Source organism: Pelodiscus sinensis, chromosome 23, assembly GCF_052426305.1.
Source record: "Pelodiscus sinensis isolate ZL-2025 chromosome 23, ASM5242630v1, whole genome shotgun sequence".
Taxonomy (NCBI): Eukaryota; Metazoa; Chordata; order Testudines; family Trionychidae; genus Pelodiscus; species Pelodiscus sinensis.
The window spans coordinates 17,281,616-17,303,865 of NC_143074.1; the positions used below are offsets into that span (position 1 = coordinate 17,281,616).

Consider the following 22,250-nt stretch of genomic DNA (forward strand, 5'->3'; position numbering starts at 1 on the left):
GAGACAATTTACTTGTCTGAGACAAATGATTGGGGGCCTGAAACATAAATCGTGACTGTGATCTGATACCACCTGTTCACAGTGCCTCAGCATCCACTGATGTAGATGTAGATTAGAACAGTTAGCAGCTTAACCCTTTAGCATTTTCCCTTTTGCCAACTACACGCATGTGGACAGATAAACTGTTCAGAATTGATGGACCTGATGCTCTTTTACACTCTGGCAGTGTGCAAGGACCAAAAAGTTTAACACGAACATAAGAATGGCCAGACTGGGTCAGAACAAAGCTCCATCTAGCCCTGTATCCTGTCTGCCCACGGTGGCCAATGCCAGGTACCCCAGAGGGAATGAACACAAGAGGTTCAATCAGTCCATCCTCTATCACCCATTCCCAGCTTCTGACAAACTAGGGACACCATTCCTGCCAATAGCCATTGATGGACCTATCCTCCATGAATTTACCTGGCTTTTTTTAACCCTTTTATAGTCGTGGACTTCATAACATCCTCTGGCAAGGAGTTCCACAGGTTGACTGTGTTGTGTGAAATACAGGTTGGACTTCCCTGGTTCGGCACCCTTGACCTGTCCCAAACAAGGAAGTTTGCCTGACCAGGGGAAGTCAGATCTCCGGGCTCTCAGGTGGAGCCCCTCCCTGACCACCAGGCTCTGCTGCTCCTGGCCCTATTGGTCCCACTGGCTCCATTGCCGGAGACCTACCACTGCCATTCCCAGAAGCTCTGCTGCTGCTGGCCCTGTGAGCTCCTCTGATGCCAGCCCTGCAGGCTGCTGGTCCACCATCCTGGCTGCATTCTGAGGCTACCAGCTGAACTGCTGGCGCTCTACTGCTGGAGCTCTCTGGTCCAGCAACATCTGTGGTCCGGCTGTTGCCAGATCAGAGAGTCCTGGACCAGAGAGGTTCAGCCTTATTTGTTTTAAACCGGCTGCCTATTAATGTTATTTGTGACCCCTAGGATATGTCTAGACTATAGGCTTTTGTCAACAGAGGCTTTGTCGACAGAGAGCGTCTAGACTACATCCAGTTCTGTTGACAAAGCAAGCCGCTGTGTTGATATGAGAGTGTAGACGCAAAGGACAGTGTAGATGCAATAACGCCTTCTGTCAACAAAACCCTGTAGTCTAAACACACCCTTAGTTCTTGTGTTAAGAAAAGGAGTAAATAACACTTATTTACTTTTTCCACACCAGTCATGATTTTATAGACCTCTCCTCCCTTAGCTGTTTCTTCTCCAAGCTGAGAAGTCCCAGTCTCATTAGTCACGTCTCATATGGCAGCCTCCAAACCTGTAATAGTTATTGTTGCCCCCTTTTTGTACCTTTTCCAAAATCCTGAGTCAGGCCTCAGAAATCAAGATGGTGGCTTAAAAATCATGAACTTTCAAATAATAATAGCTGTTGGGTTCGGTTTCATTGCTGTCTGATTTCTGAACCTTTCGGTCACTCACACAGAAACCCAAAAGCAAGTAGAAAAGCCAGGAACGTGTTTTAAGAAACCAAAAGCTGAGATTCGAATGTGCTCCCTCGGTCCCAGGCGCTGGGGCCTGAAGAAAAACTCCAAATAGTGAGACACGCAATAAAATGGTCACCGCCACGCATAAAAGGTGCTTTCCTGCGGTCTCTAATATGAATGGGAAGAGTTCCAAGAAAAAAAGATTTTTGAACGGCTGGTTGAAACACACAGCGAAATCCTTCTTCACAAGAGGGGTAAACGCTTTCAAAACTGCCTCATGAGATTAAATCCTAACCAAGGGGCCCTGGTTCCCAGTGCCTGACAGTTAGCAGCCCCGGAAGTCACTGAACACTAATTGCCAGAGAGAAGAGAGCTGGGGTGAAGGGTGGAGTGGGTGTTTCCCTGAACCCTCCCAAACCAATCCCTTCTAATCAGCCTTAGCGCAGGTCATGTTTGGTTTGCATATACAGACACACCTCCCGCTGGTCTCCTACACGCTCCGGCAGACACATCTGGATCCTGCCCTTGCACACTGGCCAGCTTGGCAGCGCGCCCTAGATGCAAAAGAGCAGCACATCCATGCACTCATCTCCGCGTGTGCATTCCCACCCCTGCAGGTGCATACTTGTGCACACCCAGGCAGCCTCACAAGTGTGCACAGGTACGTGCATTCCCAGAGGTACACGCACAAGTGTGCCGGGCTCAGGTGCACCAGAGACTCATTCCTCAGCCAGCTGCTGCTGCTCCTCACTGTGGCCAGACAGAGCCCTGCCCACTGAGCTATTTAATGAGGGGGGTGACATCAGAGTGACTCCCTCTCGGAAGGGAGGGGACCCACAATGCAATGCACGGGGAGACGTGTAAGCCGGTGCTGCTGCTGGGGACAGAGTCTCTCCATTGTCAGCAAGAAGAGAGCAGCTGTCAGGGGAGAGGCTGGCTCCATGGGGCGGCAGTGAGGGGCCCCGCTGCAGGACGGGTGTGAGGGGTGTCCCCTCTGCAGTGGCTCAGGTGTAAAGGGGGGGGGGCTGCCCCAAGCCCCTGAGGAGGGGGGCACGCAATGAGCTCCCAGGAGGATCCGTTCCAACAAGCTGCCCCTGTCCCAGCTGCCTCCTCGGCTGACGATGGCATGACCTGGTGGTACAAGTGGCTGTGCAGGATCGCCGGGGTCGTCGGGGGCGTGTGTAAGTAGCTCTAAAGTCCTGCTTGCCAGGTGCCCCTGGAATCACCCCCCACAGATGGACCGTCTCCTGGATCAGCGCTGCTGATCTGTGCCCACGTGCCGGGGACTGGCCATGAAAGCGCGCCTGGGTCACAGGCGCAATTATCTGCCCGTCTGCCTAATCCCAGCCAGACAAAGATCCAGAAGCACATTGTCTAGGTGCGGGAATGGGGAGCGATGTTAACCGCAGCCTGCAGTGTGCGCGCGTTGATTGTTTAACCTGCCTGGGCCTCATCATGGGACCCTGGCGGACTCACGCCGAATTGTGATGTTCCCCTTCAGGGGGAGCGGGCCTTGGCCCTGAGCCTGCAGTGTGGAGCAGGCAGGTGGATGGCACTTGGATTGTAATGGGGCTCTTGCCTGGGCAAAGCAATCAGTGTGCAGTTTGCAGGCTTGATTCATTGTTATGGACCAGGGGATGCTTGTGTGTTTCCACTTCTTGTTTTCCTTCTGATCTCCTGGTGTGTGTGTGTGTGTGTGTGCGTGTGAGGGAGAGAGAGAGAGAGAGACCACTGTGTGTGTGTGATCTCCTGGTGTGTGTGCGTGTGGGAGAGGGAGAGGGAGAGAGAGACACCACTGAGTCTGTGTGTGTGTGTGTGAGGGAGAGAGAGAGAGAGAGAGAGAGAGACCACTGAGTCTGTGTGTGTGTGTGTGTGTGAGGGAGAGAGAGAGAGAGAGAGACACCACTGAGTCTGTGTGTGTGTGTGTGAGGGAGAGAGAGAGAGACCACTGTGTGTGTGTGTGGGAGAGAGAGAGAGACACCACTGAGTCTGTGTGTGTGTGTGTGTGTGTGAGGGAGGGAGAGAGAGAGAGAGAGAGACACCACTGAGTCTGTGTGTGTGTGTGTGAGGGAGAGAGAGAGAGACCACTGTGTGTGTGTGTGATCTCCTGGTGTGTGTGTGTGTGGGAGAGAGAGAGAGACACCACTGAGTCTGTGTGTGTGTGTGTGTGTGTGTGTGGAGAGAGAGACCACTGAGCCTTTTCTAAATTAAGGGATTTTATCTTTGAAGCAAACGGAAGGGGGAGGGCACAAAGCAGGAGATCTCTGCTGGCTTGTGGAATCTTGCCCCTGAAATTAACAATCTCCTGGGGAAAGAGTCAAGGCATTGCCACCAGAGACCGGTGTCTCATATTCGGCTGTCTGGTTTGACAAGATGACTAGATCTTAAAACCAGAAGGGCCGGTTAAGATTATCTGCTTCCTGCATCAAGCCCATCACTTCTGGGGAAGCGAGAGCATCTCCTGGAAAACCTGAATGCTTGGTTTGTTCACTGGGCCAAAATATTTTATCCCCCCCACCCTTCTCTGTCTCCCCCTCCCTGCCTGGCTCTTGTTCTGGAGACAGAGGTACAGGGCAACAGCCTTTCTGCCGGAGGCCTTATGTTCTGCAGTCGCAGGTGGCAGGTTTGTCCTAGACCGTTTGGCTTGCCTGAGTAGAACATGCCCCTTAACCTGAGGATGTGCCGGGCTGAGGCGGGGGCTTTGGGACATGCCTTAGAGCTGAGGCACATGTTGGCAGCTGTGTTTTTTGGGGCGGTGAAAGGATGTAACAGAATCGCTCCTACTGGGTGAAATTCACCTCTGTACCTTGTCTACTCCCCTGGCATACAGTTCAGCAGAGTCCCTCCAAGGCTGGGAATCTCTCATGAGCTGTGAGCATTACTAGAGCTACCTGGAGGCTTCCACTCCGGCCTCGATAGTTTCAGTTGCAGCTTACAGTCCTTGATGAGCTGGGGTTTTTAGCAAGGGACGGCTGGCGCCGCAGCAATGCTCCGAGGCCGAGGGTTCAGCACTCAAGGGGACAGCTTGTCACAGAGCGTTGCCAACGTCAAGCCTTAAGAAATCATGAGTGTGCTTCAAAAGTCACAGAATTGGAAGGAAAAAGACAAAGACATTTGGGTTCTTTTTTGTTACCTTCTGGCATGCTGGGTCACGTTTCCCACTAGGGATGTCAATAGTTAACCTTAATGGGTGATGCTTACCGGTTAACCTTAACGGGTGATGCTTATCAGTTCCAGTCAACTGGTGGGGGCTAGCGCGGCTCCCCACCTGCTGCAGGCAAGGGTGCTCCAATTGTCTGGAGCATCCCTGTCCACAGTTGGGACGGGGATGTTCCCACTTGTCCGCACTGGGCAGAGGTGACTGCTTCAGCCCAGCCAGGCTGGAGCGCTCCCTCCCCACCTGCCTCCCCTTTAATCAGTTAAACACAATGTTTAACCCATTAACCAGTTAAATGGGATTGTGCATCCCCATTGCCCACTTTTCTGTGCAACTTGGAGGGCTGGAAAGGTGCTTGGTTTTAAAAGATAAGCTGCGATGCTCACCTAGTCCCAGGGGCCGGGGCTGTCCAACAAACATCAGATTTGGCAAGAGCCATGACCAGCAACAGTATTGCTAATGAGCCAGGAAGGCCAGAAAATCAGAGCACCCCCCAAGTAGTTTCTTGTGAGTTTGCCAAGCAGAGAAAAAATATGCTCAGCGACTCCTGGGCAAATAGAGGCCAAAGTCAGGGGCAGGTGACAGAAGGGCCGATTCTCTGACTCCAGCGTACTAATAATGACGATGTCTTGTCAAAGAAGGGTTGCTGGGTGTCCCGTTTTTTAATGGAATACTCAGTTGAAAAGGGTGACCAGGGGAGGGAGGTGGAGAAGAATCTGCCTGCTGCCACTGCCTTGTGTGCCAGCTCTGCAGCTCCCATTGGCTAGGAACTGTGGCCAATGGGAGCTGCAGGGGTGGCACCTATTGGCAGGGTCAGTGCTCAGAGATGCCTGGCTGTGCCTTTGCCTTGGGTCTGCAGGGACACATCCCCACTTTCCAAGAGCTGCCTGAGGTAAGTGCCACCTGGAGCCTGCACCCAGAGCCGTCCTGTCCATAGGACGGTTTGGGGGCAGTTGCTTCAGGCTCCACATTTTGGGGAGCCTCGCAGTGGCCACCTCAACCATCCTATGGCAGGAAAGGACTCCCAAATTGACCTTAGCTGCAGGGTCCAGGGGGATTACCTGGGAGGGGGCCTGGGGCTGGAAGCAGGGGTTGGCCCCCCAGCACAAGCGGAGCGACCCAGCAGCCTGCTCCGCTCCTCTGCCATCTCCCAGCTGGGCTGCGCCACGACTCCCCTCCCCTCCCCTGAGTGAGGCAGGGCGTGGGGGGGGAGCACCTCAGGGCACTCCGCTTCCCCCCACTGGGAGATGGTGGTGGATGGGCAGGGCAGGCTGCTGGGTCGTTCCATTTCCCACGGCTCCTGCCGGGATGAGTGTGGGGGGCTGAATCCTGAGGCTGCCCCTGTGCCGGGCTGCTCCAGGTCTCCATCATTCGAGACGGCTAAGAGCAGGTTAGACAAACCCCCGTCAGGGGCGGGCTGTGTAATACTGAGTCCTGCCAGGACTCTCGAGGTCCCTTCCAGTCCGATGAGTCGGTGAATTACAGAGGAGCGAATTCTGCTGCTCACAGTTCATTTTAGCTCCACGTTCTCTGCGTGCTTGTCACAGGGTAGGCACACTCTGTCCTCGGGTTGCAAGTGCCCAGGGGTGTGGCCGCCGCCTGGTCATCTGTCGGGTTGCCATCCGCCTCTCAGTCTATACAAACTCGTCTCTGTGTAGAGTAGTGCGGCCTAAAGGCTACAGTCAATACGGTTTGGCACTTTAACTCAGGGCAGCACGGCCTAGTGGCCAGAGTCTGTAGGGGATGGCCCTTTAATTCAGGGCAGAGTCAATAAGTTGGGGGGGCACCTCAATAGGGGGACCCAGGCCCACCCTACTCCACCAGGTCCCGATCCAGGGTCCTGTGAGCAGCAGTGTTCTACCACCCGCTCAGCGGGGAGTCCAACTGAAACAGGACACGCTCACCTGGGTGGGAGATACCACTCTGACACCCTTCCGGGGTTACTTCCTACCGGCGTTGGAGGACCCATGTCCCATGTGGTTCCTGGGTGTGCTGGTTCTCCTGCAGCTGGCTCTCCCTGAGGCTCCTCCGGCGCTGGTAGCTCACTGTGGTCTCCTGGGTTATTGCACTCACGGCTTCTTGCACCAGAAATAAGCAGATGAGGCTAAGCGTGGAATATCGCTGAGCCTCATTTGCATACCTAATGAGTCCCCATTTTTGCAGAAGAGGCTCTTGCGCCAGAAGGAGCTGTCTACACTGCCCCTGCTTGTGCAAGAAAAAAACCTCTTGCACAATGCCATTCTTCCTGAAAAGTAATCGGCATAACAATGCCATTCTTCCTGAAAAGTAATCGGCATAACAATGCCATTCTTCCTGAAAAGTAAGAGGCCTGAGGCAAGTTGCTCTCCCGCTCTCAGTTTCCCCATCTGTAAAATGGGGATATGATCCTGACCTCTGGGGTAAAGCTCATTGAGATGGACGTGTAAGCAAGGGGCATTGAGACAGAGAAGTGAGGTCTCCTCTACAGCCTTAGCTTGAGTTTGGGCAAGTCACTTTGCCACTCTGTGCCTCAGTTTCCCCATCCGTGAAAGGTGCTAATTACACTGACGTACTTCCTAAGGGGGTTGCGGGCGTTCATTAATTAGTATTTTAAAGACTCCCCCACCTTTCTCTCTGCTTTTGAAGATGAGACACACAAGACACATGCCCAGGCAAGACACTGATCTCTGTGGACTCTCACCACTGGAAATCCGTAACGATGAGCAGGTCACAGCTTCCAAAAGTAAAGAGACGCCATCACTAGCATTGCATAGGCTAAAAACATAAAAAATAGCAGCTCCTGTACTAACTGTTCGAGACCAGCGTTCTCTGTAAGCTGGGTGCTTGGGCAGCCACTCAGGAGAGATTCAAATGCTGCCCATCTGATTAGCAGAGTGGCCACCGCTGGGTTTTTGTTTCTACCCGTGGTGCTCGTTGGCACATGCCTTGGTGCACATGAAATGTTATTTTGCACATGAATGGAAAAGATTAGAGTGAACATTGTTAGAGACCCTATTTTAGAGGGAGCTTTCTTGAGTGTTCTTAGTTTTTATTGAACCCTCATCTGACTCTTACACGCTGGCTGGACAGCCCCTCCTCCAATGCCGGGGCTCTGGTTACCCTGGGCATAATGGTAGCTTCTTATTGTTAATTGAGGAGCCCAGCTGTATCGGATGCAGGGGACCTTTTGCAAGTTTAATGAGCTGCCAGGTAAATGCATGCACGCCGGGCTCTCAAACTGCTGGCTGGCTCCTTTTCTGGCATTACATACTCAAGGCCTTGTGGGTTATTTTGGGGCTTGCTTTGTCAAACATCTGCTTCCATATCTTTAGAAACAGGGCCAGGCTCTGCGCCTATGGCTGCCCAGAGTATCTCAGGGTAAGTCTCTATGGCTCCAGAGGAGTCTTTCTGAATTCACAGCGTTGCCGACAGGAGCAGAATTTGGCCCATCTGTCAGTTCTTTCACCTGCTGACTACAGCTATTTGTTTGTTTAAGTCCTGGCAAAAGAGGCTGCTGTCGGAAGGCCCCGCTGGCGGCAGGTGGCTGTTGTTTACCTCCAAGCCGGTTTCGCGTACCTCAAGATTCTTCAGCAAATAAAAACACAGGCTCCTTTAAACTAGCTGGCTGTGTCTACACTGGGCCACTTATTCCGGAAAATCAGCTGCTTTTCCGGAATAAGCTGCGAGCTGTCTACACTGGCTCTTGAATTTCCGGAAAAGCAACGATGCTCTACTGTACAAAATCAGCCGCTATTCCGGAAAAGCTACGCTGCTCCCGCTCGGGCATAAGTCCTTATTCCGGAACACTGTTCCGGAAAAGGGCCAGTGTAGACAGCCCAGTAGTCTTTTCCGGAAAAAAGCCCCGATCGCGAAAATGACCATCGGGGCTCTTTTCCGGAAAAGTGCGTCTACATTGGCCACAGATGCTTTTCCGGAAAAAGGGCTTTTCCGGAAAAGCAGCCTGCCAATGTAGACACTCTTTTTCCGGAAATACTTATAACGAAAACTATTCTGTTTTAAGCATTTCCGGAAATTCATGCCAGTGTAGACACAGCCGCTTAGTTTAGAAGCAAACACCCGGGGGTTCAGTGAAACCCTGAATGTGCTTGGAAAAGATGAGCGCCCTGAGCCAAAGGCATCCCTGTGTTCTTGTCTTAGCCCATCGCCTGAATCCCAAACATTCCAGCCACTATCCCTGCCCCCCAGTGTGCACTGGGATATGTTGTTATTTGTATCTCAGTAGTGGCTGCAGGTGCCGATGGAAATTAGGGCCCTATTGTGCTAGGTGCTGTACATACAAGCAAGGTGGGTAGGATTGCCAGGTGTCTGGTATTGAACCTGGCAGTCTGTCATTTTTGCCTCCTGTCCGGTACTTTCTGATTTTTTTTTCCTGGCCAGGAGGTGAAAATCCCGGGCTGTCTGGCTCAATACAGATGCAGCCTGGCAACTCTAGTGCTTACTGGGGAGCTGTCCGGCTTGGTGCAGGGAGCCAAGATGGCGGGAGGCCGCCGGCAGCCTGTTAGGGCCCAAAAGCCTTACTACACGGTTTTTAAAGGGACCGTGGTGGTGGTGGGGTTTTTTGCTCAACAAACTTTTTCCTGGCGTGGGGATTTTTTTTTTTTCGGTATTTTTTCTGAAACCATCTGGCAACCCTACTGGCGAGGTTGATATAGGCTGAGTAAGGACAGTGCGTAGACTTGCTCAAGGTCACGCAGCAAGTCAGCAACAGAGCTGGGATTCACACCCAGATCTACTGGCCTGGCCTGGCCCCAGTCCACTCGCTTCTGCCGCTTCTGTGGGCTTTGTGGCTTGTTTTTCACATGAATTAAAATCAGTCTCTTTGCTTTTAAGCCTGTGCCCTGGCCGGCCTTTGGAACTGCGTGACCGTCAACCCCCTGAACATCGCGGCCGGCGTGTGGATGATGTAAGTGCCTCGCTCCTCCCTCTCGGCGCTAGCGCTGCTGGGCTCGCGGTTCGACTCCGCGTTGGGCAGCGGCAGGCGATAGAGCTGCGCTCTGCGGGCACAGAACTCGGCTCTCGCGGTTTTGAAATGGCCGCTGCTGCAAGAGAGGGTGTGTGGTCTGGCTCGTGGCCATGAGGGCCTCTGCCCCCACTGATGTGTGAGGCCGTGGAGGGTGGAGGGGGGTGAGCCTAGTGTGCTGAACCTCCCAGATCTGCATCTGCCTCCCTTCCTCTCCCGACCTCCTCCAGAATGGGGATTGAAAAATGCGTTCATTTAAGTAAACATGTGACCATGGGTGGTGGGCGAAGGTAGGGCTGGGGGGAGGCAAGCGTAACCCCGCCCCTTCTGCACAAGCCCCGCCCCCCCACACCACGAGGAAGGAGGAGGGCAGGTGGCCCTAGAGCACCGGGAGGGCGGGCGCTGGGGGCAGCAACACTTCCCCCCAAGTACCCCTACAGCAGGCGTTCTGGTGGCGGAGTGTGGGCGGGGCCATGCCTGGCAGTTTGGGAAGGCAGAGCCTTCCCCCACCTCGCATACCCACCGCTCCTGCTTGCAACCATTGAACATTTCAGCAATTCCATGGAGGAGGGGGGCGGTGCATGCAGGGAGTGCGAGAACTGGCCCAAGCGGGGAGTCAGCAGTAAAGTGTCACGTGCTACTTGGGGAGGGGGCGCTCAGCAGGAGAATGAACGGGGAGTGTAAGGCCAAGGGCTGTGGATTGGGCATTTCCACCCTGTTTGCACCAGCCTACGCTCTACATGGAACTTACACCCTGGGCGGCAGGTAACGGAGGCAAGGGAACGCATTGCCTTCCCACAACTGCCTATGCTACCCAGCCGCCCGGGAGGGCCTGGGGCCACGTGTGGCTCCCTGGTGGCTGGGGCAGGCTGGGGCCACGTGGCACGGCTCCTCAGTGGCCAGGAGCCCCTGTCTGGAAGGAGGAGTCCCATGTGGCCAGTTCAGTGGGCCTGTTGGCCCCGGCAGCAGAGGAGGCGGCGGAATCTGGCCCCAATTAATAAAATCTGACTGTTAAGAATCGGCGCGGTCTGGATTATTGGTCGACGTGCGACTGGGATCCCGACCGCGAGACTCGAGCTCCCTCTCCGGCGCGTCCCGAGGGGTTAACGCTCTGCTCTGTGTTGAAGGTTAAACGCCTTTATCCTGTTCCTGTGTGAAGCGCCGTTCTGCTGCCAGTTTATCGAGTTTGCAAACGCGGTGTCTGCGCGGGCGGACAAGCTGCGGCCCTGGCAAAAAGCTGCCTTCTACTGTGGGTAAGGAGGGATGCCTGGCTCCGGCTGGGGGGTGGGGGAGGAGGGGCTGGCAGAGGGTTGAACGGACGGGTTAATGGACTTTGACATGGTGGGTTTGGTGTCCAGCTGCTGGGCGACGTTGGTGGCCTGTGACATATGGGCTGACCTGGTCTCTCTTGGCCTTGAACTCTCGGGGTACGATTACAGTGCCCCTGAAAGCCAGCCTCCCAGCCCTGGCAGAGAGATGCGCTAGCTTTGCTGAAACTCGCACACTCAACAGAGCAGTGTGGACCTGAGCTGGAGCCTAGGGGGCCAGGCAGGCTTGGACTTGGGTGGTTAGCCTGGGCCACTGTCCATGCTGCAGCATCCACGCTGGTATTCTTAGCGCACTAGCTTGAGCCTGTCGACCTGCCTTGGGGTGCTGCAGGGCTGCTGGCTGGGAGATGCTTAGGTAAGCGCCTCCCAGCCGAAACCTGCCTCTGGCACCCCAGCGCCTCCTGCTCCCCAATTCCCTCCCCCAGGCCACCTTCCAAACCCTCTGCACCCTCCCCTTCCCCAGGTCACAACTCCCTCCCAGCCCCTGCACCCTTCCTACACCCCTCCCCCACGCCAGAATCCTCTCCTGCACCCCCACTCCCTCCCTGACCCTCAATCCCCTGACCCAGGTCACAACCCCCTCCTCCACCAAAACTCCCTCTCAGACCTCACACCATCTCCTGCACCCCAGTCCCTTACCCCGTGCGCCCCTCTGCACCCAACATCCATCCTAGACCCCACACCCCCTCCACAGAAAACTGCAGCCCTTGACCACTTACCAAAATCTTGGAGTGTCCCCCCCAACCAAAAATCATTGCTCACCCCTGCCCTAGCCTCTGCTTGTCAGAGGCTGGGAATGGAGGACAGAGGTTTCATCACTTGATTCCCTTTTCATTCCCTCTGGGGGCACCTAGTATTGGCTGCTGTCGGTAGACAGGATACTGGGCCAGATGGACCTTTGGTCAGACCCAGTCTGGCCGTTCTTATGTCTCCTGCATTGGGTAGGGGTCTACGGAAATTGTGGAGGAATCCCCCAATTTTTGTCGGTAGGTCATGGCCTCAATAGCAAATTCTGTGGCTATGCTTCTTCACAGGGGCCCAAACCCAAGAGGAGGTCTCAAGCCTGTTAGGGGGCTATGGTATGGCTACCTCACTTTCCGCTGCTGCTGGCAGGTGGCACTGCCTTCCGAGCTGGGCGCTAAGCAGCAGCTGCCCCGGCCTACTCTGCCTTCATAGCTGGCTGGGCAGAGAGAAGCAGCTGCTGGCTGCTTGCTCCTCTCTGAATAGCACTAGAAGGAACCTCAAGTCCAGGCCCCTGCCCTCATGGCAGGACCAAGCACCATCTAGATCATCCCTGATAGGTGTCTATCCAACCTGCTCTTAAATATCTCCAATGATGGAGATTCCACAAGCCCCCTAGCCAATTTATTCCAGTGTTTAACCACCCTGACAGTTAGGAAGTTTTTCCTAATGTCCAACCTAAACCTCCTTTGCTGCAATTTAAGCTTCTTGTCCTATCCTCAGAGGCCAAGGAGAACACTTTTTCTCCCTCCTCCTTGTAACTCCCTTTTAGGTACTTGAAAACCACTGTCATTTTCCCTCTCAGACGTCTCTTTTTTAAACTTAACAAGCCCAGTTCTTTCAGCCTTCCCTCATAGCTCATGTTTTCTAGACCTTGAATCATTTTTGTTGCTTTTCTCTGGACCCTCTCCAATTTCTCCACATCTTTCTTGAAATGAGGTGCCCAGAACTGGACACAATACCCCAATTAAGGCCTAGTCAGTACAGAGTAGAGTAGAAGAATGACTTCTCATGTCTTGCTCACAACACTCCTGTTAATGCCTTCCAGAACCATGTTGTTGTTGTTGTTTCAAAAGCCAGGGTAGCCTGGTATTGCAATACCATGCCCCCCCTCCATCTCCACTGCTGCTGGCTGGCCACTCTGCCTTCGGAGCTGGCCAATAAGGCAGCCGTCACTGCTCTTCGCTCTTCCTTCACAATTGGGCATCTAGAGACCAGATTTCGCAGTCCATGACATGATTTTCCTGGCTGCGTATTTGGTAGACCCTTAATTATGGGTCTGAGTTTGAACATTCACATGAGCTGCAGGCTTAAAGCATGACCAAAAGACTATAATAAAAAGAATTGTCTGGGTTAAAGGTGTAGTGACCCTGGAAATACCAGCTCGATCTTGTGTACAGTTTGGGACCTAGAGGAAGCATGAGTCATTGGAAAGCAGGTGCAGGGTGTAGCCCTCAGCCTCCCTTTTCTGCCTTTAGCAAAAGGTGAATACTGGGCAGTGCTTGTTTGCTCTAGCGTTTGTCAGAGCTTTTTCTTTACCCCTTTGGAACCTCCCAGGCATGGCTCTGATGTAAGTATTGGGCAGTGCTGGTAGTTGAATTGCTGTTGGGGTGGAGGAGACATTGATGTGATGGGTGCTATTGATACCAAGTGGCCTAAAGAAATCCCTGTGCGGAAACAGAGTCCTGGGAACCCTTCATTACCCTCCCAGGGCAGGAATTTGCCCCGGGTGCCTTGTTTCATGGCTGACGTCGTCTCTCTCTCTCGCAGGATGGCCGTCTTTCCAGTCATACTCAGTCTGACGCTGACCACGTTCCTGGGAAACGCGATTGCTTTTGCAACAGGGGTGCTGTACGGCCTGTCGGCGCTAGGCAAAAAGTAAGGGAGGACGTGCTTTCTTCCACACGGAGTATGGGGTGACCCTGCCTCCCTGTGCCTCAGTGGGGCTGCTGGGCAGTCAGTGTGCGCTGAGGCTGGGCCCTGCGTGGGTGGTGTATGATTGTACCTGCAGCCGTCACGGTTCTTGCAAACAGTTTGTGTAGCAGGATTTGGGGGCAAATCTTAAAGCAAATGTCTTTCTGAGCACACTAGAGCTACGTCTACACTGGCATGATTTTCTGGAAATGCTTTTAACGGAAAAGTTTTCCATTAAAAGCATTTTCGGAACAGAGTATCTAGATTGGCAGGACGCTTTTCCGGAAAAGCACTTTTTGCCATTTTCGCAATCAGGGCTTTTTTGCGGAAAACACTACTGTTCTGTCTACACTGGCCCTTTTCTGGAACAGTTTTCCGGAAAAAAGACTTTTGCCCGAACGGGAGCAGCATAGTTTTTCCAGAAAAGCACTGATGATTTTACATTAGATCATCAGTGCTTTTCCGGAAATTCAAGCGGCCAGTGTAGACAGCTGGCAAGTTTTTCCGGAAAAGCGGCTGATTTTCTGGAATAACTTGCCAGTGTAGACACAGCCTAGGGGTGCGTCTATACAGCACCCTCACCTCGAAATAAGCCACACAATTGACACAAATTGTGTAGCTTATTTCGAGGTCATTTCAAAATAAAGCGCTATTCCGACCAGTCCCTTAACCCTTGTGGAATGAGGGTTGGTCAGGACACCGGAATAGCGCCTCCGTTCTGAAATAGCGCCGTAGTCTAGACGTAGCCTAGGAGACACAGGGTGCATCTACAGAGCACCCTTACCTCGAAATAAGCTACGCAATTTGCGCTATGCAGAAAAATCAGTCGGGGGCTGCACACAAGTGAGAAATTTAGTGGGGCTCAGGCTAGTTGATTTTGTGTGCTCCAACTCTGCGGGAGGGAGTGGGGGGGGGGCAGGAATGCTAGCTCAGTCTCCCCAATGCTGGCAAGGGAGCCTTGCGGGCCGGATCCAGGGAAGCCGGGAGCTGCATCCATCCCCCGGGCTTGAGGTTCCCCACCTCTGCCATAATGGATCCTTCCTTTCATTCCCAATCCTCCTCCTGCCCGTCGTACCTTGCGGACTGTTGAGTGTTTCACCGCAGTTCTTATTTACTCTTTGTAGTCCAGTAGCACCAGGAGGCCCTGCTCTGGATCAGCACATGCACCGAACAGTCCTGACCTCGCACGGCTTGCGTTCTAATGCTGTCCCTTCTCTCTGCAGAGGGGATGCCATTTCCTATGCAAGAATCCAGCAGCAGCAGAAGCAAACGGACGAAGAGAAACTCACGGGGACTCTGGAAGGGGAGGCGCTGTAGAATTCCCCCTCGCCCCAGGTGCCTTCCTTTGGAGCCGCCTCCTCCTGGCACGGAAACTTTTCAAATGCAGTGGAAACCCGTTCTGATGTGATACTGATCAACTCTTCTATCAATTCCTTGGTGAACTTTCCAAACTACAAATCCAAGGGGCAGGGGGCGACACCTGGCTCTCCAAAATAGATCCCCAAATGGAGGAATCGCAGGCTGCAAGTCTTGCACATTGCAACTAGAAGATACAGGTTTCAAGGGGAGGGAGCATGTTATGTGATTAGCTGCCCTGCCCAGCCTAGATGATACCCAGCACCAAAGATCTGAAAAACCAGGTGTCTGTAACTTACATCTCAGCTGACTCTTCGAGTGCTGCTTGACAAGCTGGTAGGACCAACCCATTCCTACCCAGCAAGATCCTGGGGTTTTGCTGGGGAACATGTGATGGGCCAGGATTTCACTAGGCCGGCTACTCCGGGAACAGTATTCCCTGTAAGCTGGGCACTTGTACGGCCGCTCAGAAAATATTCAGATGCTGCCCAGCTGATTAGCACAGCACTCACAGCTAGGTTTGATTTCTACCAGTGGTGCCCATTCGCACATGTGTCAGTGCACATAAAATTATTCTGCACATGGATGGAAAAAATCTGCACATGGAGGGAAAAGATTAGAGGGAACGTCGTCTGGGAATTGCCTGAGAAGAGATGGAAGAGGTACCCATCCCAGAAGCTCAGGAGCTCTGCATTATGGATACTTGGCTTCTGAAAGGTGAATTAGGAACACGGGGCAAGCTCCTACCCTCCCAGCTGAGATGTTTTCCTCCCTTTCCAGAGTGCACTGTTCAGCCAGTTCCCAGTGAGGTGACCGGATGGGTGCCTATTGGCCCTGATGGTTAGTCTGGCTTTTTGTGCATTCCAAGTCTTTAGTGCTGCTCTGTGATGCCGACTTTAAGGGTGTAGTTTGCTAATGTAGGGACTTATGATCTAATGCAGATGCCGGAATGGACTGAGTTAGGAACTAATTGATCCTTTGTGTTGCTTTAGTTTAGAGTTATAGATCGGGGCAGCTAAGTCAGGAATTACTGCCGTGTAGCAAAACCCCCGTGACAGCACAAAAGTAATTTAAGGCAATAACAAACCCTCTGGAGACCTGCTCTGAAGGCCACAGAAGTTAATGGAGAGACTCCCGTGCTCTTGACTGGATTTTGGATCAAGTCCTAATGCACGGAAAGCACGGCCTCCCCATGGCTCTGGTATAGCTGCAGGCAGCGGCTGCGTTGTTAAAGGGATTCGAGCCAGATCCGCTCCTCAGCTTCATAGGGATTTCCCCCTCTTTCCCTGTTACCACTCACCCTTTCGCTGGCAGAAAAGGGGAGTTAGAGTTTCTTCCCCTCGGCGGCAATGAGGGCAACGTTCCTGCAGCTGAGCAGGATTTTGCTTGTCCTGCCCCTTTAAACTGCGACATGCAGGAACTGGCATGAAGGAAGGTCCCTTACTCAGGTGCTCAGATTCTGATTTGGAGTCTTAAACCTCTTTCGGTGCTCTTGCTCTTACAGCCTCTCCACGCAGGATCCCGTCCTCTTTTTTTTCTTTCTTTCCTGTCCTGCCCCAACATTCGCATATAGGCCCATGCGAAAAAAGCAGGTGGCTTTCAGCCACCCATATTACTGCTGCACGGGCAGGTTGCAAGCTTTCCCCTGCAAGCCGTAGCATCCCTGCCATCCGGGGAGCATTCCACGCTGCCTCTTCCGGGAAAGTTTTCGGAGAAGCTCTAAGATCAGGGTGGCCTACCCGCGGCTCGCGAGCCGCATGCGGCTCTTCAAAGAAAAAATTGCGGCTCCCGCACTCGGGGCTCTGAAAGGGGCAGCGTGTTTCTGCCTGCATGGGACACCGGTGCAGACTTCAAAATGGCTGCCCTTAAAAGGCTCAACCAAACGGTGGCCTCAACTTTTTTCCCTCAGCTCTTTGTGCTGTATCCACCACTATTTTGGCTCTTCATCTGTAATGAGTTGACCACCGCTGCTCTAAGATGAACCAACTCAGCGGGGATTCTGCCCTGTCCCATCACACTCTTACACCCGCCCACCCCTGCCCTGTCATCACATGTCCCTGAGAAGGTAGCATGGCGGGCTGTGATGCTCTTGCACCAGAGTCAGGTGCATTCAAGGCACTCAGCAGCATGGCCATTAACCAGCCCATATTGTTCTCCCCCTGGCTAGCATTTATATCCCAAATGGCTGCTGCTTTAAAGAGGCATTGCTCGTAAATGGACCCTCTGGCTACTCCAGTTAGACACTGCCTTCCGTGGGCAGCTGTTGCCTCCGATAGCATGCTCTATGATTGCTTGATTTCCCTTTAAACTGTAAGTAAAGGCCCCAACCTGTCCCAGAGCCTCTAGCCACAGTGCAGAGAAAAATAACATGCTGCTCTCATCTGGTACCTTGGAACGGGAAGCCCAAATTTGGCTCCCTGCTACACCAGAGTAATCCAGACTTATTCCATTGAGCTCAGCAACTGACTTTGGAGTGACACTGGATTAGCAGGGAGCCAAATGTGGCTCTTAGCTCGCAGAAGACAAAGGCAGCATCAGCGCGGTGGGTGTTAACTAGCTATAACTGGACACTGCGCTTGTGAGGTCTTCCCCATCCTACAGGGGTAATCAAATTAATTCAGTTATTCGTCACTTCCTGTTTTGCCCTGTTGCTGTGCGCTGTTAAACTGCTGCTGGGTTCTACCCCAGAGCTGGCTGCATTTTAGAGCATGGCTTGAAGATTCTTGGGGGTGCAATTTTGGGGGATCTTCCTGGCAGGGAAAAAAAATGCTCTTTAGTAATTATCATGCATCATACTCGCTTTTCACTTGGACACGCGGGCTCTGATCCTGCCCCTGTGTAGCAACTCCCATTGGGATCAGTAGTGGAGGCTCAAATCCACATTCACCAATTTTGTACTGGATGGGCTTCAGAACCCGCTACCTCTGTATAACAGGCTTTGTGAGCAATGCCCTGACTGCATTGCCTGTTTGAGTCTCCTCTGTAGGGGGCGGATCATTCCCCAAATCGAGTTTCCTGTAGTCTCAACAACTACACCTGCTCCCTGTAGTGTTCTCTGCCATTTCTCTCTTCTGATCATAGCTTGGCATTGAATTTAGTGCTTTGTTTTACACCGGGGCTTTTTGTTCCGCTTGGGGAGTGGAAGAATAATTTATTTTGGGGGGTATTTAAGTACGTCTGCTGGGACTGTCCTCACCAGACACAGGCGAAACACTAGTTAACAGAGGACAGTGCTTCACCGTAGTTCAAGGGAATGTTTCACTTCAGGTTTCTCTCGCTCTCTTTCTCGGCAAAGGGAGGAGCCCGAGCTACTGTAAGAAAATGCTCTGAACTACTATTGCAGCTTGAGAGTCCGGGTCTGTGAGTCACACAGGGTTTATAGCCAGCTAACCTGTTGCTTTCCAGCAGTAGAGTTGGTTTTGACACTATCCTTTTCCCCAGTAGGGCTGAGCCTATGTTAATCAGGAACCAACTCCGACACAGTTGTGGCTAACACAGGTCACTGGCAAAATGCCCCCAGAGCTCAGCGGGAGCAGGGTTGGGCCGGGCGTTGAGGAAAAAATAGGCGGCTGGTTGTATTTTGCATTGGGCTGTGGGCTGTAGAGCAGCGGTTTTCAAACTTTTTTTTCTCCTGACCCAGTTGAAGAAAATTGTTGATCCCTGCGATCCAACGTAATTTGACTAGAGCAGGGGTGGGCAATAATTTTTTGCTGAGGGCCACTTCAGAAATTTTTGAAGTGGCTGCACCAGAAGGGGCGGGGTCTCAAACAGAAGGGGTGGGGCCAAGACACTTCCAATTCCCCACCCCCAGACCATGATTGGTGGAGGAGCACCTTTGCGCCCCCCCCCAGGTTTCCCCTAGGTGCCCATGTCCCTGGCATGGGAGGAGGCTTCCCGTGCTCCCCTGCCCCCGGGCCAATCAGGGCCTGAGGGTGGGGGAGCGCGTGAAGTCTCCTCCTGCCCTGCCAGGAGCACGTGGTGCTTCTAAACACCGCACACCGCTCACAGGACCAGGGCAGAGCACAGGAAACTTTGCGCACTCCCCCGCCCCCAGGTCCTAATTGGCCTGGGGGCAGGGGAGTGGCAGGCCTGTTTGCCCACCCAGGGACTAGAGTGCAGGCTCCGGGGTGGGGATGAGGATGAGAGCTTTTCGGTGTAGGAGGGGGCTCCGGCATACGGGGGAAGGGGGGTGAGCTAGGGCCGGAGGAGCTTACCTTGAGCAGCTCCCCATCAGTGGTGCAGCGGGGGGGGGGGGGCTAAGGCAGCTTCCTGCCTCTCCTGGGCATCCCAGACCACGCGGCACCCCAGAAGCAGCCAGCAGCAGGTTCCTAGCCAATGAGAGAGTTGAGCTAGTGCTTGGGGCAGGGACCATGTGCAGAGCTCTGTGCACCACCCCCCTCAGGTGCTGAGCCTATTGCTGGCTGCTTCTGGGGCGCAGCGCAGGCTGCGGGGCCAGGCCAGGCAGGGAGCTGCCTTAGCACCCCCACTGCTCACCTGATCCCCCTGCAACAAGGAGACCCAGCACCCGACATTCCACCCCCCACTCCTGGGTCATGACCCCTCGCTTGAAAACCACTGATGTAGAGAGAACTGATGGTGCTTCCTAAGGTTATTGGGGGCAAAGCCCCAGCTGGTGTAAATTGGTGTCGTTCCGTTAAAGTCAAAGGCGCTATGCTGATTGACACCAGCTGAGAATCTAGCCTGGGGTTTAGTATACAGACAGGCAGACAAACTCACAGACAGGCATATGTCCCTGCAGCTCAATCTGCCATTTTGTTGGGACCCCCTCTCTCTCCGGGTGCAGCTACACTGCACCCTAAATTCGAAATAAGATATGCCATTTGCCCTATGCAGATTGTGTATCTTATTTCAAAACTATTTCGAAATAGCTTATTTTGAACTTTGGCGCGTCTACACTGCACCAAATTTCCAAATAACATGCTGTTTCGAACCATCCCTTATCCCTCGTGCAATGAGGTTTACCAGGATGGTGAAATAGCGTGCCCATTATTTTGAAAACGATTTCGAAATAATGGAAGGCTTGTGTAGATGCGGGGTAGCTATTTTGGGGTACCTTTGGTATCCCAAAATAGCCGTGCAGTGTAGACGTACCCTAGGGTTTTAGTACCTCCTCTCCATCGCTTTAATTCACCCCCTTTTGAAACATGAGATGTGACTTATCAAACCCAGAGGCTCCTGAGTTTATTAAACAGTTTGCTCCCAGTTTTGAGCCACTAGCTCCGTGTGGGAGCCGTGTTACTGTACAGTAGACCTTCCCGCACAGAGAGCATTGACTCTCTGTGCTATTTGTATTACCAGGGTGCACGGCCTGCTGGGTAATTTACACCACTAATGTCAACAGGACCTTCATGGCATGGATAATGTACAATGTCTCTGTGTTTCAAGGATACCTCAGAATGAGACTGGGGGAGGGGAGGCCTGTCGAGTGACAGCGGGCCTGTCCTGTGAGCTGTAGGGGCAGTGCTCCTATGCAATAGTTCTACTAGATTTAAAAACAACAACCACCCGAATGTGTGATTTCCCTGTGAGCGAAAGGGACGTTTGCTGCATTGAATCCAATGGGGTTTGGCGAAGTCAGACTAGCTTTCAGCAGAAGGCTATCGCAGGGCAAAGCTCAGAGCTGCTGGCGTGTCTGAGAGGCGATCGCGTTGTTCTGAGAGGGGTTATGCACGAGCCTGAATAAAAGGAGATGAAATGCAGAGCAGACATGATGGAACAGCAAGCGTGTCCGACCTCCACCCCCACAAGTAAGCCAGTGAAGCAGCCAAGAGCTTTAATCACCCTGTGCCTAGATTTTTATCAGTCCGGGGCTCTCCCCGTGACAGCAGCCTCTGAGCGCCTTTTGCCCTTTAAAGCGTTTACTAAGATGGGTCAGTTTGCAGGGTCGGATCTTGGTTCCATTGGTGTCACTGGCCAAACTCCCCCTGCTTCAGGAGACCGTTGATTTCGGTTCCTCGTGTTCTGAGCCCCAGTGGCTGGAGGCAGGCCCCAGTTCAGCAACGCCCTTCAGCGTGGGCTGCGGCTCCACTGACTTCAAGGAGCCTTGAGAACGTGCTCAGAGCTAAGCGCGTGAATCGGGGCCGCAATGAGATTTCTGGAAGGATGGAGCTGAGACCTTTGGCCAGATGGTGCAAGTGTCTGCTACAGTTGGATGACTCAAGACACGTTGATTTCCAGAAGTGCTGATACACCCACTAATCCCACTGACTTTGGGGCCGGCGTGTTTCATTTGGGGCGACCAAACTGAGCGGACACTTTTGGGAACGTGGGCCTTAAAGCCAAAAGCTTGTCCATGCTGCAGAGGACCCCGTGGTAAATGTTTTCATGATCCTAGACGTCAGCAGGCTGGCAGCCTTCCGGGCAGCTGAATTCGGTGTTAGCCATGCCACATCAAGGGCTTTTAGGAGTAGCACCAGTTGTAGGTGTAGTTAGCCTGACTCGGCTCCCAGTATGGATAAGCAATTACTTTTGGGGGTGTAGATTACGATTAGGAGTACAGTAGTATGTAGACTTGTTCCCCGTGCTGGGTGGTTATTAATAGTACTTGCTGAGTGGTGTCAGCAGGTCTGGCGGCGTACGAGCATAGATGAAGTTACAGAAAGTTTGCAGTTTCGGTCCAGCCTTGATGCTAACCCTTCAGATGCTGAAGATGTGTAGGTCAAAGAGCCACGTTTCAAGGGGTTTTTACAGCCCTCTGTTCATTGTGTGCTGGTTCCCGCTGGAAAGGCCTCACTGGAGAGAACTGACCGGAGGGAAGGAGGCTGTTTAATGCACAAATTACAGAGAGATGGGAATGAATCAGCTGCAAAGAGCGTGGCATTGTGGACCAGTGACACAGGTACTGGGTGCCAATGGGCACTTCAAAGTTAGTGTCCCAGCAGGCACAGGGCCATCTGGCCAGTTCTTTTCCCCATTTGCACAGCAAAGTTACAAATCTCATATTTATTTTATTCATAAAAAGGACAGCCCTGCCTCTGCAAGCTCCGCTTGTATCCGGGACAATTTTACACTGGGCATTTAAAGGGAAAACTTGAAACTTCATTTATACTCTGTACCCAGGCCCTGCTGCTCTACAAGATGGCGAGTGCTGGTTTTGTAAGGCTAATTAATTGCTTCTTTGCGTATGCAGTGAATAAAAGACCATTCTACCTCTGGAAAGAGCCATTGTGATTTCTGAGATTTTCAGCTTAATAGCAAAATACTGACTGTTTGGGTTGAAAGCAGGGGTGGGCAATAATTTTTGACTGGGGGCCACTTCAGAAATTTTTAAAGTGGCCCCGGGCTGCCCCAGAATGGGGGGGGGGC

The 22,250-nt window shown here is 52.9% G+C and overlaps 1 protein-coding gene across 1 annotated transcript; it reads left to right on the forward strand.

The window, feature by feature from the left end:
• Nucleotides 1–120: 120 nt before the first annotated feature.
• On the forward strand, nucleotides 121–22,103 carry CACFD1 (calcium channel flower domain containing 1). Its single transcript, XM_075905970.2, has 5 exons — nucleotides 121–2,649; nucleotides 9,456–9,528; nucleotides 10,713–10,838; nucleotides 13,425–13,532; nucleotides 14,792–22,103. The coding sequence occupies exons 1-5, from the start codon at nucleotides 2,526–2,528 to the stop codon at nucleotides 14,883–14,885; spliced, it is 525 nt and encodes a 174-aa protein (XP_075762085.2). The 5' UTR covers nucleotides 121–2,525; the 3' UTR covers nucleotides 14,886–22,103.
• Nucleotides 22,104–22,250: the final 147 nt, after the last annotated feature.